The sequence below is a fragment of the Diabrotica virgifera genome, chromosome 6 (assembly GCF_917563875.1).
Source record: "Diabrotica virgifera virgifera chromosome 6, PGI_DIABVI_V3a".
NCBI lineage: Eukaryota > Metazoa > Arthropoda > Insecta > Coleoptera > Chrysomelidae > Diabrotica > Diabrotica virgifera.
Window position 1 is genome coordinate 8,355,198 of NC_065448.1, and position 14,722 is coordinate 8,369,919.

Consider the following 14,722-nt stretch of genomic DNA (forward strand, 5'->3'; position numbering starts at 1 on the left):
ATAGCAATAAAAGTTAATAACAAAAATTTTAGCCACCTTTGAGCTTCACATTACAAAATTAGTCAGAATGTTACTTATAATGTGTTCGATAACACAGTGGCAGACCTAACTTATGTTTTTTTAAATGGAACACCCTATATTTTATTTTATATTCGAAATCCTGTTAACTTCTCCGTCACAAAAATATAAAGGTTTGTAATGTTATACAGGGTATTTACAAAGTTATAACCAAATGTTTTTAGTTTCAAACACATATAATATGTCCTAACCAGGGGATAAATATGTTTTCTGGACTAGAATTGAGCAAAAGCAGTAACGGAAGCTTTAAGAATGACATAGGATGTTTTATAAATCAAAATGTAGATAATTTTACAAAGTACCAATTGTTAGAACCACCTTGGCAGCCATCAAAATCTTATCAATTCCCCTATTCTATACACACAAAGAATAAAAAAGAAATGAAGCGTTACTTGGATCACAAGAACTTAGAACAAAGGAGTTGGTTGGTGTTTTCGCACAGTTAAAAGGGATTGTTTTACAAGTATTGCGTTTTATTTTTCTAATGAAAAATATGCTCATAATAAAAGGATGACAGCCCAAAGCCTTGTCATGAAACCTTCAATATCTTTCGCCAAACTCATGGGCAAAGACGGAATCATACAAACTCATGAAAAAACATCATACCACAATGCTATGAGTGCGTTGAGGTTGAGGTGGATTTTGTACAAAGTTATCGCAACCCGCAAAAGTCATTCATAAACCAGATAGACTCTCAAAGGTCTAAACAGAAACAAGAAAATAAAGAAAGACTACGACTAATAGTATAGTATATACAGGGTGATTGATTAGTAGGGTAAAGCTCAATAGCTCCGCTATAGTAATAGATAGCAATAACAGTTAATAACAAAAATTTTAGCCACCTTTGAGCTTCACATTACAAAATTAGTTAGAATGTTACAGGGTGTTCGATAACACAGTGGCAGACCTAACTTATGTTTTTTTAAATGGAACACCCTATATTTTATTTTAAATTCGAAATTCTGTTAACTTCTCAATCAAAATCGTAACAAGTTCAACTCCCTGTATAAATAAAAATAAGCAAAACAACAATGGATTATTATTGCCATATTTTTTAAAGTATTGTCAAAATTTTCAAGAATGGTCGATATTACTAATTTTCTTTATATCAAATACAGGGTAAGTCAAAACGCAAGTACATTATTTTCTCAGTAATTTTAAATGGAACACCCTGTATTTTATATCACTATTGAAAAGTACCATTACCGTACTTTAATTTTTAGATAACATTCCCTATGTCTAAATTTATTAGTTTTCGAGATATTTTCATTTTTCAATGGACCAGTAGCGTGGCCACACAAATCACCAGAATTTAATAAACTGGACTGATTTTTTTGGGGTTACGTTAATAATGAAGTTTATAACATACCTCCAACAACAAGTGATGAGATGAAAAATAGAATACAAAGTGTATTTCGATGTGTTAATTTACAAATGCTCCGTAGAGTAAGTAGCTCATTCAATGATCGTTTTTAGGCGTACATAAATGTGTTAGGAGATAATTTTGAACACCTTATGTAATTAAATATTAAAAATATTTTATTAAAAGTAGCTTCTAATTTTTTCAAACATGTTTTTTTGCAAAATGTATTACTGATAAATTATGTTTCGTTCTTTATTTGTTACATCGTTACATTTACATACAAAAGTAGTGTTTAATTGTCTTCACAAAATATTGTATTTGGTGTTTGTGTGTTTTTTTGTAAAATTTATTACTAATTTTCTTTGTTTATTTGTTGCATTTACATAAAAAGATAGTTTTTAATTGTTTCAAAAATGTTGCATGTAGTGGTTGTAAAATGTATTACTAATAAATTATTTTTATTTCTTTATTTGCTACAGTGTTACATTGATTACCGGATTGATAATCGGTAATCTTCAATTGTCAATTCAGTCATGGCTTACTTAAAATTTAGATAAATTTAAACACCTAAAATAATTTGCTCTGAAAAATGAAAATATCTCGAAAACTAATAAATTTGGGCATAGGGAATGTTATATAAAAATTAACGTACGTTAATGTTACTTTTCAATAATGATATAAAATACAATACAGGGTGTTCCATTTAACATTACTGAGAAAATAATGTACTGCGTTTTGACTCACCCTGTATTTGATATAAAGAAAATTAGCAATATCAATAATTCTTAAAAATTTTGACAATAAATAAAAAAATATGGCATTAATAAACCATTGCTGTTGTGCTTATTTTTATTTATACAGGGAGTTGAACTTGTTACGATTTTCATACAAAATTGGTTATAACTTTGTAAATACCCTGTATAACATTACAAACCTTTATATTTTTGTGATGGAGAAGTTAACAGGATTTCGAATGTAAAATAAAATATATGGTGTTCCATTTAAAAAAACATAAGTTAGGTCTGCCACTGTGTTATCGAACACCCTGTAACATTCTAAATAATTTTGTAATGTGAAGCTCAAAGGTGGCTAAAATTTTTGTTATTAACTTTTATTGCTATCTATTACTATAGCGGAGCTATTGAGCTTTACCCTACTAATCAATCACCCTGTTTGTCAAAAGACATTACGATAGACTAAAGCAAAAGAAATGGAGTACATAAGAGGTATAGAAGGAGGGCGAAAGAAATGGATTTAAGAACCGAAAATGGGAGAGATCTAGAGTGGCAGATCGAGAAAAAAAGAGTGTTGTGTGAGTGATCGAGGAAAAAAAAAGGTCAGATATAATAAAAGTGTGGAGATGTATATGGAGGGAGCAAATCGAAGAAAAAGGAGGAACGAGCTACGGCTGCGAAAGAGCAGGCAGTTAAGTGCAGGAGAGATTTGAGAAGAGAAGTAAAGCAAATGAAGAAGTCGGAAGAAGTGAAAATAAGGAGACAAAGAAGGCGAAGAATATAGAGGGAAGAATATATAGACTTACAAAACAAGAAGTAGCAAGAGAGAGCGTTGGAGGGAGAAACAGAGCAAAATAGATGGGCGTTTTGTGAAAAATGTAGAGGGAAACGGAAGCACAGAATCAAAAATCGAGATATCCATCCGACAACAAATTTTGTGTTTACTTTTAACAATTCAATGTCAGTCTGTTAATTTTTTACCCTTTCAAAAGCTTGCTCCAAATCTATAAATGTTTCTGAGAACGTCTTTTTGTTTATATTCACACTTCAGGTCTTCCAATAATAGGTTCAATACAAAATAAAACAGTTTTTACTAAAATAGTTTATTTTTTCCTAAAACTAGTTATAAAATTGTTCGTTTCAAACTTTAAGACCTACAAAGAGAGAAAAGAAGGAACATGAGAAACTTAGTAGAATATCAACAGTTTGTTAGAAATTTTTAAGTAGTTGTTTGCTAAAAGTTAGAGAGCAAAACTGACTAGTACTACAACTTAATCTATGCAATATTGATACAGATATGTTTATGTTGAAAAATTAGAAATGCTATGTGTTATAAGAGGAGAATGCGAAAAGTTCTAAGACTAGCCCATAGAGGGTACTGTTTTACTACAGACGTTATTGATGTTGTTAGGTTGGTACAGTCGGAAAAATGAAAGAATACCCATGAACGAACATATAAAACACGCTGTATTTTCCTGTCACCGTGTCACAAAGAAAATTGCCCAGCGCAAGTACATGTAATAATAATTATTACATGTAGTTGCGCTGGCCAATTTTTTGTGTGACACGGTGACAGGAAAATACAGCGTGTTTTATATGTTCGTTCATAGGTATTCTTTCATTTTTCCTACTGTACATTTGTTGCAAATTATTGCTCAGCAACGAGTGAGGACACTGATCATGCTCATTAATTACAAAAAGTCGAGTCAGTTTATCATGGAACTCGAAAAATTGTGTCTAATATTTGCCACAGACATTTTAGTGTAATATTAAGATGAATCCTACTAATGTTATACATTGCTTTGATACGAAAATTATTATTTACTAATTAAGTACTGTAAAAGTTATGGTTGGTGTATTCTGTGATTCTAAATGAGTTGTTCTACCTTTGTATAGTTAAACAATTAATGAGTAATATTAGGCATACCCTTTTGATCAGCTAAAAGAGAAAAGTACCTATTTGAAAAGTGAAAACCACAACAATACAGCCACAGGTACCTACCTAGAACTTTTCACATTACTCTCGTATACAGTTTCGCTAAAGAAAATATTAACAATATTTTGATATTTCTTCGTTGTATCAATAAATTACACATTAAGTCAAATATGTCTACCGTTTATGGATCGACAAACGCGATCATTATATATCTTGTGCCTTTGGTAACCAGCAATCCTTCGTGGAAGTGGGTCAGTCTTCCAGGATGCATTAACAGCCATCCCGGTTTGGTGTCCACGACGCTGCAGTTGTATCGGATGAATCTGCAACCACCACCTTCATAATCGACACCTTTTTCGTTGAGTGCTATGTTGATGGTGTAGGTGGAGCTGTCGTGGTGAGGTCTCAACAGTGGCTGTTCGTCTGGGCGATACCTAAAAGAAACAAAACGTACATATAAAAAAATAGACTGGCCAAAATCGTAAGAAAATAGGCACTGGGGAGAATTCTCATCAAACAAATTTAAAAACGATTGAAGACAAAAAGGTATTGAGTTGCAGTACACTCACGCTCAATCATATACTCCACAACAAAATGGTACATCTGAAATAATGAATCGTACATTGATAGATTAAGTTAGAGTTAAACTAACAAAAACTAACTTGTCTAAGCACTTGTGGAGTGAAGTTCAGCTTATGAATTGAACAGCAGTACTACACTAGAAAAGCCTTCTCAATTATGATATGGTGAGAATAATATTAATAATCTTTTAAGTAATGTTGAAAGAACATTAATGTAAGAGGTTTTTCCAAGTAATTTCCGAATACATTTGAACAATACGAATAATGTAGGTTATTCTAATTCTGGGCTGGTAAAAATGACATAATTACATCTAAAAATGATACTTTTGACGAAAACAGCGCATAAAGGTAGCGTAACTAATGATGTCAATGATAACAGTAAAAAATCAAACATTTTGGATCCAAAATAAAGGCAGTTCTGAAAGCACTGAAGATGGAAGCAAGAAAAATGAATGCTTAGATTAAAACAAAGAAATAGTTAAAATTAAAATAGAAATTAATGAAGAGGACCCCATATACACTAGAAAAAGAGGAAGAGAAGTAAAATTACCACAACACAAAGTTTTGGTGAATATGAATTATTGTATTCAGCTTATTGCTTACTATTATTGAATGGTGAACCAGACACGTTTCAAGAAGCACAGAAACTTAAAGAATGGAATAACGCAATTAATCAATAATTGGAGTCATTAGAAAACTTAAATACAACGACACCAGTCAATTTACCTAGTAACAAAAACCTTATAGACACACGATAGATTTTTAAAATTAACGATGATGGAACCCATAAAGCAAGGTTGGTTGCAAAGGGTTTTCAAGTACAGGGGGAGATTCCACTAAAATAAACCTATGCAACTTTGTAAGAACCGGCACAGTGACAATGATGCTGGCTCATGTACTTCAAAGAGATTGGAAAATTTATCAACTTGATGTGCCCAGTTTTCTCAAGTGGAAAACTTTACCCAGAAATATATATTTATCCTTCACAATGCTAATGTGTCATGTATCATGGTTGAAGAATTTAAGGGGCTGGTTTAAATGCAGTTCTATAGAACTCTTCAGAGCAGAGGTAGATAAATTTAAGATAGTGATGATGATATCCAACCTCCGATTGGGAGACGGCACTTAAAGAAGAAGGACTAATACTAGACAGAGAAGGGTTTTAAAATAAAGAGCATTATAAAAGATTTAGTTTCAAAACAATTCATATGTATTGATTATACTTACTCTGTACATAAAATCGTCTAAAATTTTTGCGTAGATACTAGTATATGAATAAAAATGTACTTACCTTACTACGAAGTTCATTAGAGACTTAGGAGGGTCGTGATAGTAACCAGTGAAAACCTTTTCTTGCAAAGGCCTTACGTATTTTTGCAAGAAGTGCAACCAGTGTCGCTCCCATCCGACTTGGTTCATGTGTATATCCCTGGTGGGAACTGCCTCGTATCCACCATTCAGACGATCGTCTTCGTTCTTACCCGATGACCATTTACCATAGCTTTCCATCATGTGGATGAGGGCTTCGTTGAATCTTTTGGACACGATTGGGAACCAGTATACGTCAGGGCAAGGCTAACATGTAAAATGAGTATTTTTATTAAAGAAATACATAAATAACTAAATATTATAATTAAAGAAATGTCAAACGTGTGTGTCAGTAGTGTTCTAGTATTCAAATTTCCCAAAACAGTTCTGTGTTTTCTGAAAGTTGCTTAGCAACGGAAGAGTATTAAGGAATTTCGAATTTTGCGATCTATGCCGATGACATCAACATTTTGTCTCGCAGAACGGAAGAGGCGGCAGCATTATGTGTCACAATTAAAAATAGGGATAAAAGAGACCTTACTGGATATCGAAAATCAGGGTCTATTATAAGACTAATAGTATTTTATGCATGCGAGACGAGAGTGACGACAGAAAACATAAGAACTTCCAAAAAAGCTGGAAGTCTGAAGAAAAACTCTTAAGGAAGATATTTGAACCCATTAATGAAACCGTAAGGAGTATGGAGATCTTGGTACAACAATGAACTGTACCAACTATTCAAAGAGTCACTGATCTCAGAATTCGAAGTCCACGGAAAAGGTGGAAAGATGCAGTGAAAGCGGACGCGCAAAATTTTCTAGATGTGAAAATTTGGGGAAGATTGGCGGTGGACTCGCTGGAGGAGAGAGTATTTTCCGGTCAGAAATTGACCTAATTGCTGAGAATTAGATATTCTTGTTAATTTTTAGAAAAAAAATATATTATAGTGAACGAGCCAGGATGGCGAAAGACGAATGAAAGAAGCACAGAAGAGTAAAATAAGTACAGGCAATGGAAGATAAATAAGAAGAAAAATAAGGCAGAGACCACATAAATATGAAACAACACAATTGGTTCATATCAGTAGGTAGGAGGTCGACACATAAGAGATATATTATTTCTAGAAAGAGCTATAGTAAACGAGCGAGAACAGCAAAATATCAGAAAGGGGAGGTGCGGGAGAGCTATTAGAATAGGGATAAAATAAGAAGACAAAGAAAATAACGAGTGTAGAGGAAAAAATAACTAACAAGTTAGATATTACGACATAAGAGCTAAAGACATAATATTGTCAGAAATATATACACATATAAGAAACAGACGTGGAATGTTTAGAATCAGAAACCCTTTTTGATTTCCATCTCAGAAGAATTATTATGTTTACTTCTAAGGTTTTTTGTTCGTCAGTGCAAATTTTGCCAAATAAAAAATACCAGTTCCTCCAATAAACATCAAAAACATTGAGGCATTCGAGATGTGGTGCTACAGGAGAATGTGGACAATACCATGGACAGATAGAGTGACAAATCAAGATGTTTTGCTGAAGATGGGGAAGGAATGTGAAGTTATAAAACAATACAAACGAGAAAACTGGAATACTTAGGCCACATAATGAGAGGCGAAAAGTACTCCCTGCTAAGGCTCATAATCCAAGGAAAAATCTCGGGAAAATGTGGGACGTAGAAGGATTTCCTGGTTGCGAAATTTAACGGAATGGTACGGGTAGTGATGTTAGAAGAGAATATTCTCAAGAGAATATTCTCGAAAATATTCTCGGCAAAAATTTTCTATATTTTCAAAAACCGAAACAAAAATAAAAACTAGATACGAGTCAAATTATTATAATTTGAAAAATATGTAGGTATATTGTTTTTGCCAATCCCATGAACCACTAGCAAGGGTGTTTACAGTGTCGTGCAAGAGTGTTACACGGTGCAACATTAACGTGCAAATATTTATAATGGTGTTCATTTAAGCAGAGAAGAACAAGTTGAGGAAACTGAGTTTGTAGATAATTTAGTAACTTTAAAATATGGTGATGAGTCAGCGGAAATTATGGCAGATTTTGCACTTTATCGGTCTAAGGAGGGATTTTTTGGAAAACCATACGTTGTAAAATCAATTGAAAAACTGGACTTAATCATATGGTGAAAAGGTACATGTTTCGGAACAAAATTAACTAAAATAGTAGTTGATATATTAAGCATGCCTTCATCCAGTGCAGCGACTGAAACAAGTTTCAGTACTTATGGTTTTTTATCCACTCCTTTAAAAGAAACCGCCTCACTGCTGAACGGGCTCGTAAGGTAAATTTTATTGCTCACAATTTAAAATTGTTAGATGTAGACCAATCCATGACTGAGCTGGTCACTCGTGAAAAACAAAATCCCACAACTTATCAGTACATTGAAATGCAGATTGTAGATGACTAGGATGAGCTAATGATAGAAATAGATTCTGAATCTGAGGTCTCATCTTTTATCATACCACATCGATTATTTGCTGTTAACAAGAAAATTTCATTTTTTTATTAAAGAAATTTTGCGTTTTCTGTTGTTTTTGTATTTTTTTTAAATACAAAGAACACTGTTGTTTCATCTCATAATTTTATATATAAGATCATGATTTTTAAAATCCTATTTTTCATCTTCAACAATATTCTTAATTGCGTCATGGGGCTCATTCTCAGAAAATTCTCCATACCGAGAATATTCTCGAGAATATTCTCCGATTTTTCATTCTCGAGAATTTTCCAACACTAGGTACGGGTGCAGTTCAATACAATTGTTCAGAGCTGCAGCCAAAAAAGTTAAAATTGCTGTTATGGTAGCCGACCTCCGATAGGAGAAGGTACTGCAAGAAGAAGTTCCTCCAAGTTATAATCGAGGGCAAACTTGAAGGCAAGAGCGGAATGGGACGCAAGCCGCAAGAAAATATCCTGGCTCCGAAACATAAGGTAATGGACAGGGATTAACGGCATATAATCTGATACATATTGCAAGAAACAGAGAGTTAATGGAAAATGTGATTGCTAACATCCACTAGCTGATTTGCATCTGAAGAAGGAGAAGAAGTGCATATTTTGCTCTCTCAAAACCTTCACTATAAAACTATATTACCAATTCCAACTTGCCAGTTGGTTTTTGCAGTTATATGAAAGGAAATCAACGAAGATTTTACCTAAGAGACCTAAGAGGAATCCATGCAGACGGGAAAAACGTCACAGGGTTTTCAAATTATTAATATACCTGACCCAAAAGTTGAAGCCTAGACATTCGTAGATCAGAACTACAACTAGGAGAAATCCTAAACTTTGCATAAGGAACTTGACGGCTTTTATCCAGAGGTTAGGAGTTCTTGTTCCTGGCGAAGTTGAATAAAAGAGCAGTGGCTGGTACAAAGGTCTCATATAAAAACACAATTCTCTTACCTGTGCATCTTTCTTCTCCAGATTGAAGTTCTCAGGGTACTCTTCATTGATATACCTATCCTCCCAATCCCTCTCATTCTCGAAGATCTGGTACATGTCAGGTTCAGTCCTCGTAGTATCGAACGTGTCTGCGTTGATCAAATGCCCGAATTCGAGTCTGTTCGACACGTACATAAAAACGTCCAGATCTCGCAAGTTGCTACAGAAGGTCATATCGGCGTCCAAGTTGGGTTTGGTGTAGTTGAGAACTTTGCGATCGTGTTTTCTCAGGAGAGTGGCGTTGATGATGTAGGCGTTGGAGATGAAGGGAACGTTCCAGAGTCCTCTGAAACAACATGAAGATTATTAAAGTATTAAGTTTCTACGCACTGTATTTATTCTTTGATTTTTCAATGCAAGTCTAGGACAAACCAGCTGGATTAACGAGTAGTAGAAGTATTCGGAAAACGAGGAATTGGGAGAAGAATATCATGGTTAAAGAACCTGAGGAAATTCTTCTCCACAACAACTGATATATTAAAAGCATCAGTTATTAAAATAATTATAGCCAGAATGATCGCCAATATTCGAAACGAATAGGCACCAAAAGAAGAAGAAGGATCATATATAACACAAAATTCTACGACACTGATCGTATCAGTCCCTAGTCGAATCGGAAGGGTCTGTTTCAGCTTTTGACTTCCTTTGAATAGCGGTCATTTATCAACGAACGATGGAAAATCTCTCACTGATCCAGGCGATAAAATTTATGGCCTTTATTATTTTTATAGTCCAAGTAATGAAGCTTAAAATAGGACAAAACCTCGCAATTTTTACAGAATGGATCGATTTGCTTGAAAATTTAAGAATAAGTAGTGGATAGTCCAACGATCAAAATCTATATGATGCCGAAAGGCGCTTTTACCATGGGGGTGGTTGCCACCCCATCTCGGGGGTGGAAATTTTTCATTATATTTTAGTCGCAAAAGTTGGTAAAAACGTTCATACTAAGCAAAAAACGTTCTATACATTTTTTTTGATAAAATTTATAGTTTTCGATTTATTCGCTATCGAAAGTGTTAGTTTTATATCGAAAAAATCAAAAAAGTTTTCTGCTAATAACTCCAAAAGTTTTCGTTTTATCAAAACACCTTTACTTAACAAAAATATATCTTTTGAAAAAATAAACAAAACCGTTTTTTTTTTAATTTTCTTTAAGACCAATGGTAATCCAGCTATACTTTATTTTGGCCCTTCTTCGTCAAATGCTAAATATTGTAGTTTCAAAGTCAAAATACGGGAAAAACTGCATTTTTCGAGGACAACTTGTTTAAACTAATTAAAAGTACTTAAAAATATCTATCTCCAGAAATAAAAAAAAGTCTCTAGCTCAAAAATTAAGTGACAATGAAAAGAATGTCAGTCCCTATTTTTTCAGCGAAAAAGGGATCGCAGGGAACCCCCTAATCACCACCCTAATTAAAATTAGTCATTGACCTTATTTGGTATTTTTTATTTATGTATTATTAAATTTAATAAAATCATTTTTAGGTAAAATTGTGGCTTATTTCCCATTTGAATATACTTGATTATAAAAATGCCACAAGAAAATAGCTTCAGAACAATATTATTAATAGGTTCTAGAAATCTGACCGGCTTAGAATGATTAGATTTTAAAAAATGGAGGCAAAAGCGAATAACGAATTTTTGTAGTTTGAAAAAAAAAATGGCGAAAAATGTTGAGATATGAAATTGTAGCTTATTTAATTCCCAAGAACCTGGTTTCCAAAAGTTTTTTCTACGGCAGAAATTGAGTGATTCTATTGACAATTAAAACTTGTAATAACGTGCTAAAACCACCTTTACCAACCTTTTCAAAGTCACCTCTTTTTGCGACTGAGGCTTTTAAAAATATTTAATATTAACAGGCTTATAGATCTTGTAAAAACCTACAAAATTATTTTTTACCAAACTTTCTAAAACAAAAAATAAAAAAGTTACGGTTAAAATATCAATATATTTAAAAAAAAAAGGAGAAATCCGATTGGAAGCATAATAATGTAAGTTAGCGATGTTTTTAGTCATTGACCTTATTCATTCTTATTTATTTGTGTATTATTAATATATTCTAGAAGTTTTACTGGCTTAGAATTAATTTTTAAAAAAACTGGAGTTAAAAGCGAATAACGAATTTTTGTAGTTTGGTAAAAAATGCCATTTTCTTCAGAATAGAAAGATTAGCATCAGAGATACGAAAAAATGTATCAATATAAAATTGTAGGTTATTTAATTCCCAAGAAATTGGTTTGAAAAAAATTTTTCGACGGCAAAAATTGAGTGAATCGTAAATGAGCATATCGAAAAACATTGATTTTTTTCTATACAAAACTAACACCTTCGATAGCGAATAAATCAAAAACTATTAATTTTATCAAAAAAATGTATAGAACATTTTTTGCTTAGAATGAATGTTTTTATCAACTTGATAGGGATGGGGTGGCAACCACCCCCATGGTAAAAGCGCCTTTCGGCATGATAGAGATTTTGTTCCTTGGACTATCCACTACTTATTCTCAAATTTTCAAGCAAATCGATCCATTCTGTAAAAATTGCGAGATGAAAAGCTTTGGTTCCTGGCCTATTAATAGTTAAACCGTTGACTGATAAATATACTATATCCGTATTTATCAATCAACGGTTAAACTAGGTTCGGTTCTAGTCCAAGGATCGTTAATCACAAATTCTGAGGGAAATAACGCTATTTCACGTTGCGTTTATTCCCGTTTTATCTTTTTTATTATTTTATATTTTCTATTTTTCTTGGCATGCCACGCCACGTTCTCTTGGATTCCAGCTTAAAGCCTGGGCAGAAGCTTTAATAATTATCACATGAAAACCTAACCAATTGAAAGATAATCCTGACTTACACCGCAATATATCATATTAATATGCACCATATGTAAGTTATTAAAAAATAAATTTAACAAGCGCCTACATTATTAGAATCACACAAGATACCGAAAGAAAAAATATTAGCTAGGGATAGACCAACTTATCTAATATTTGCGATTTGACGAAAGCTTATGATACAACAACCCTATGTACACCACGTACTCCTATGTGCACTAATATGGACTCAAAATATAAACGTAAAGAAGACAAAGCTTATGATCATTGGCAAGAAAAAGATAACAGAAGGTCAACTCTACATCAACTAAATCATTGCAGAAAGTGTGACGCACTACAACCACCTCGGCGCTATAATAAATGAAGAATAGACCACCAACCAAGAGATAAGAGCCTGCATCGTTAAATCTAGATCCACCTTCAAGAACCACAACCTCTCTCTTGGTATAAAAGTAAAAGTGTTGCGATTATACGTCTTCTCTGTCTTTTTATGGTCTTGAATCGTGGACCTTGAATGAAGATTCTCGCCTAAACTAAGAAGAAGCCTGTGTTCAACTTGCTTAGTGAAGGTGTCTTTTTTTTTATACTTTTCACCTTAGAATTTGTGTTTTTCTTGTATATGTATTTGTATTGTAGGAAGGTATTTAACATTTATGCACGAATTGTTGCATTTTGTCACCAACATTGTTTAATGTTTACTCGGACCAGTTATTTAAAAAGGCATTTGAGAGACAGTCATATGGAATAAAAATCAACGGAGAACTACTTAATGTGATAAGATATGCAGACGATACAGTAATTCTGTCAGATAATATTGAAGGTGTCCAAATTCTGTTTGATCGTATTCACGAGGTAGGAGAGGAAATGGGCATTAAGATAAACTCAAACAAAACCAAATTTTTAGTGTTTAGTCGTGACCCACATCCCGATGCAAAGCTTCAATTAAGCGGAGTCCAAGTTGAGAAAGTTCACAAAATGACATATTTGGGAACTGTGATAACGGACCAACTAGATCCAGACATAGAAATAAAACGTAGAATAGCAATGACTAAAACTACTTTTATGAAAATGAAGTCATTTCTTTGCAATAATCATCTCAGTTTAGAACTAAGACAAAGAATGGTCAAGTGCTATGTTTGGTCTGTACTTTTGTATGGTGCAGAAGTGTGGACGCTAAAAGTATCGATCATGAACAGAATTGAAGCATTGGAAATGTGGAAACAGATGATGAAGAAGATCCAGAGTTAGAAATTAGAACCACGAAAAGATGTAATGAATATAAATATCTCGGATCTATAATATCTAAAGAAGACACTACCAAAAGAGACATCGAAAAGAGAACGCAGCAGGGCAAAAAAGCGGTAAACATTCTGAGCTCTCTACTGTGGTCTAAAGATATAAGGCAAGAAACGAAATTGACAATCTATCGTACCTTGGTAGAGCCTATTATGACTTATGGGGCAGAAGTTTGGCAGATGACAAAAAAAGATAGGAAAAGAATAGAAGTAGTAGAAATTGATTATCTAAGGAGAGCGTGTGGTATATCTAAAAAAGATCACATCAGGAATGAAGATATTAGAAGGAGGACGCATACTGTATATTCCAGTGTAGATAAAATTGAAACTAGACAACTAGTGTGGTATGGTCACGTGAAACGAATGAATGAAGATAGATGGCCAAAGAAAGCTTTAAATTACATACCACACCAAAGAAGTAGAAGGGGAAGACCTTCAGTTGCCTGGGAAGAAAATGTACGGCACATCATGAAAGATAGAGCCATCAAAGAAGACGAATGGATGGACAGAAAACGATGGCGGTCGAAATGCGAGAAGCGGCAGAGGCTGTAGGAACCTCGCTGATAGATAGATAGATAGGAAATGTGGATTCATAGACGGATGCTGAAGATACCCTGGACAGTACGAAAAACTAATGAAGAAGTAGTAAGGAAGGTTAACAAAGATAGAGAACTGCTAAAGACTGTTAAACATCGAAAAATGTCTTATCTGGGACTTATAGTGAGGGGAAGTCGATATAAAATATTACAACTGATCCTTCAAGGCAAAATAGAGCGCCATAGAGGTGCAGGAAGAAAACAAGTTTCTTGGTTAAAAAACATTCGTGGATGGACTCAGAGATATCAAATGCAGGACAATTATTCCATATTGCAGAAGATCTAGAAGCCTAGATATGGCACGTGAAGAAGAAGAAGCACGAATTGTAAATTGTATACTACAATCAACATAAGTAAAACTTAAAGCACAAAATGGCTGATTTTCCCCTTCTCACTTATATAGGTAGTGTAGATAACAAACATATTATATTAAAACCATAGGCGAATTTTTCAATTTGCTTAGCAAATATCTCGATAAACAACAATTTAACTGGTATCATCCTTGGTTTGTCCCC

At 33.6% G+C, this 14,722-nt stretch overlaps 1 protein-coding gene across 2 annotated transcripts in view; it reads right to left on the bottom strand.

Moving 5' to 3' along the window:
- Positions 1-3,262: 3,262 nt before the first annotated feature.
- The window catches only part of LOC114332014 (procollagen-lysine,2-oxoglutarate 5-dioxygenase), a 117,874-nt gene continuing 106,414 nt past the window's right edge, over positions 3,263-14,722 (bottom strand). For both annotated transcript variants that reach the window (XM_028281714.2, XM_028281722.2), the window contains 3 exons: positions 9,431-9,755; positions 5,984-6,267; positions 3,263-4,545 (listed from right to left, as the gene is read on the bottom strand). In XM_028281714.2, coding sequence (XP_028137515.2) covers positions 4,293-4,545; positions 5,984-6,267; positions 9,431-9,755 — 862 coding nt within the window. In that variant the 3' untranslated portion in view covers positions 3,263-4,292. The remainder of the gene's footprint in view (positions 4,546-5,983; positions 6,268-9,430; positions 9,756-14,722) is intronic.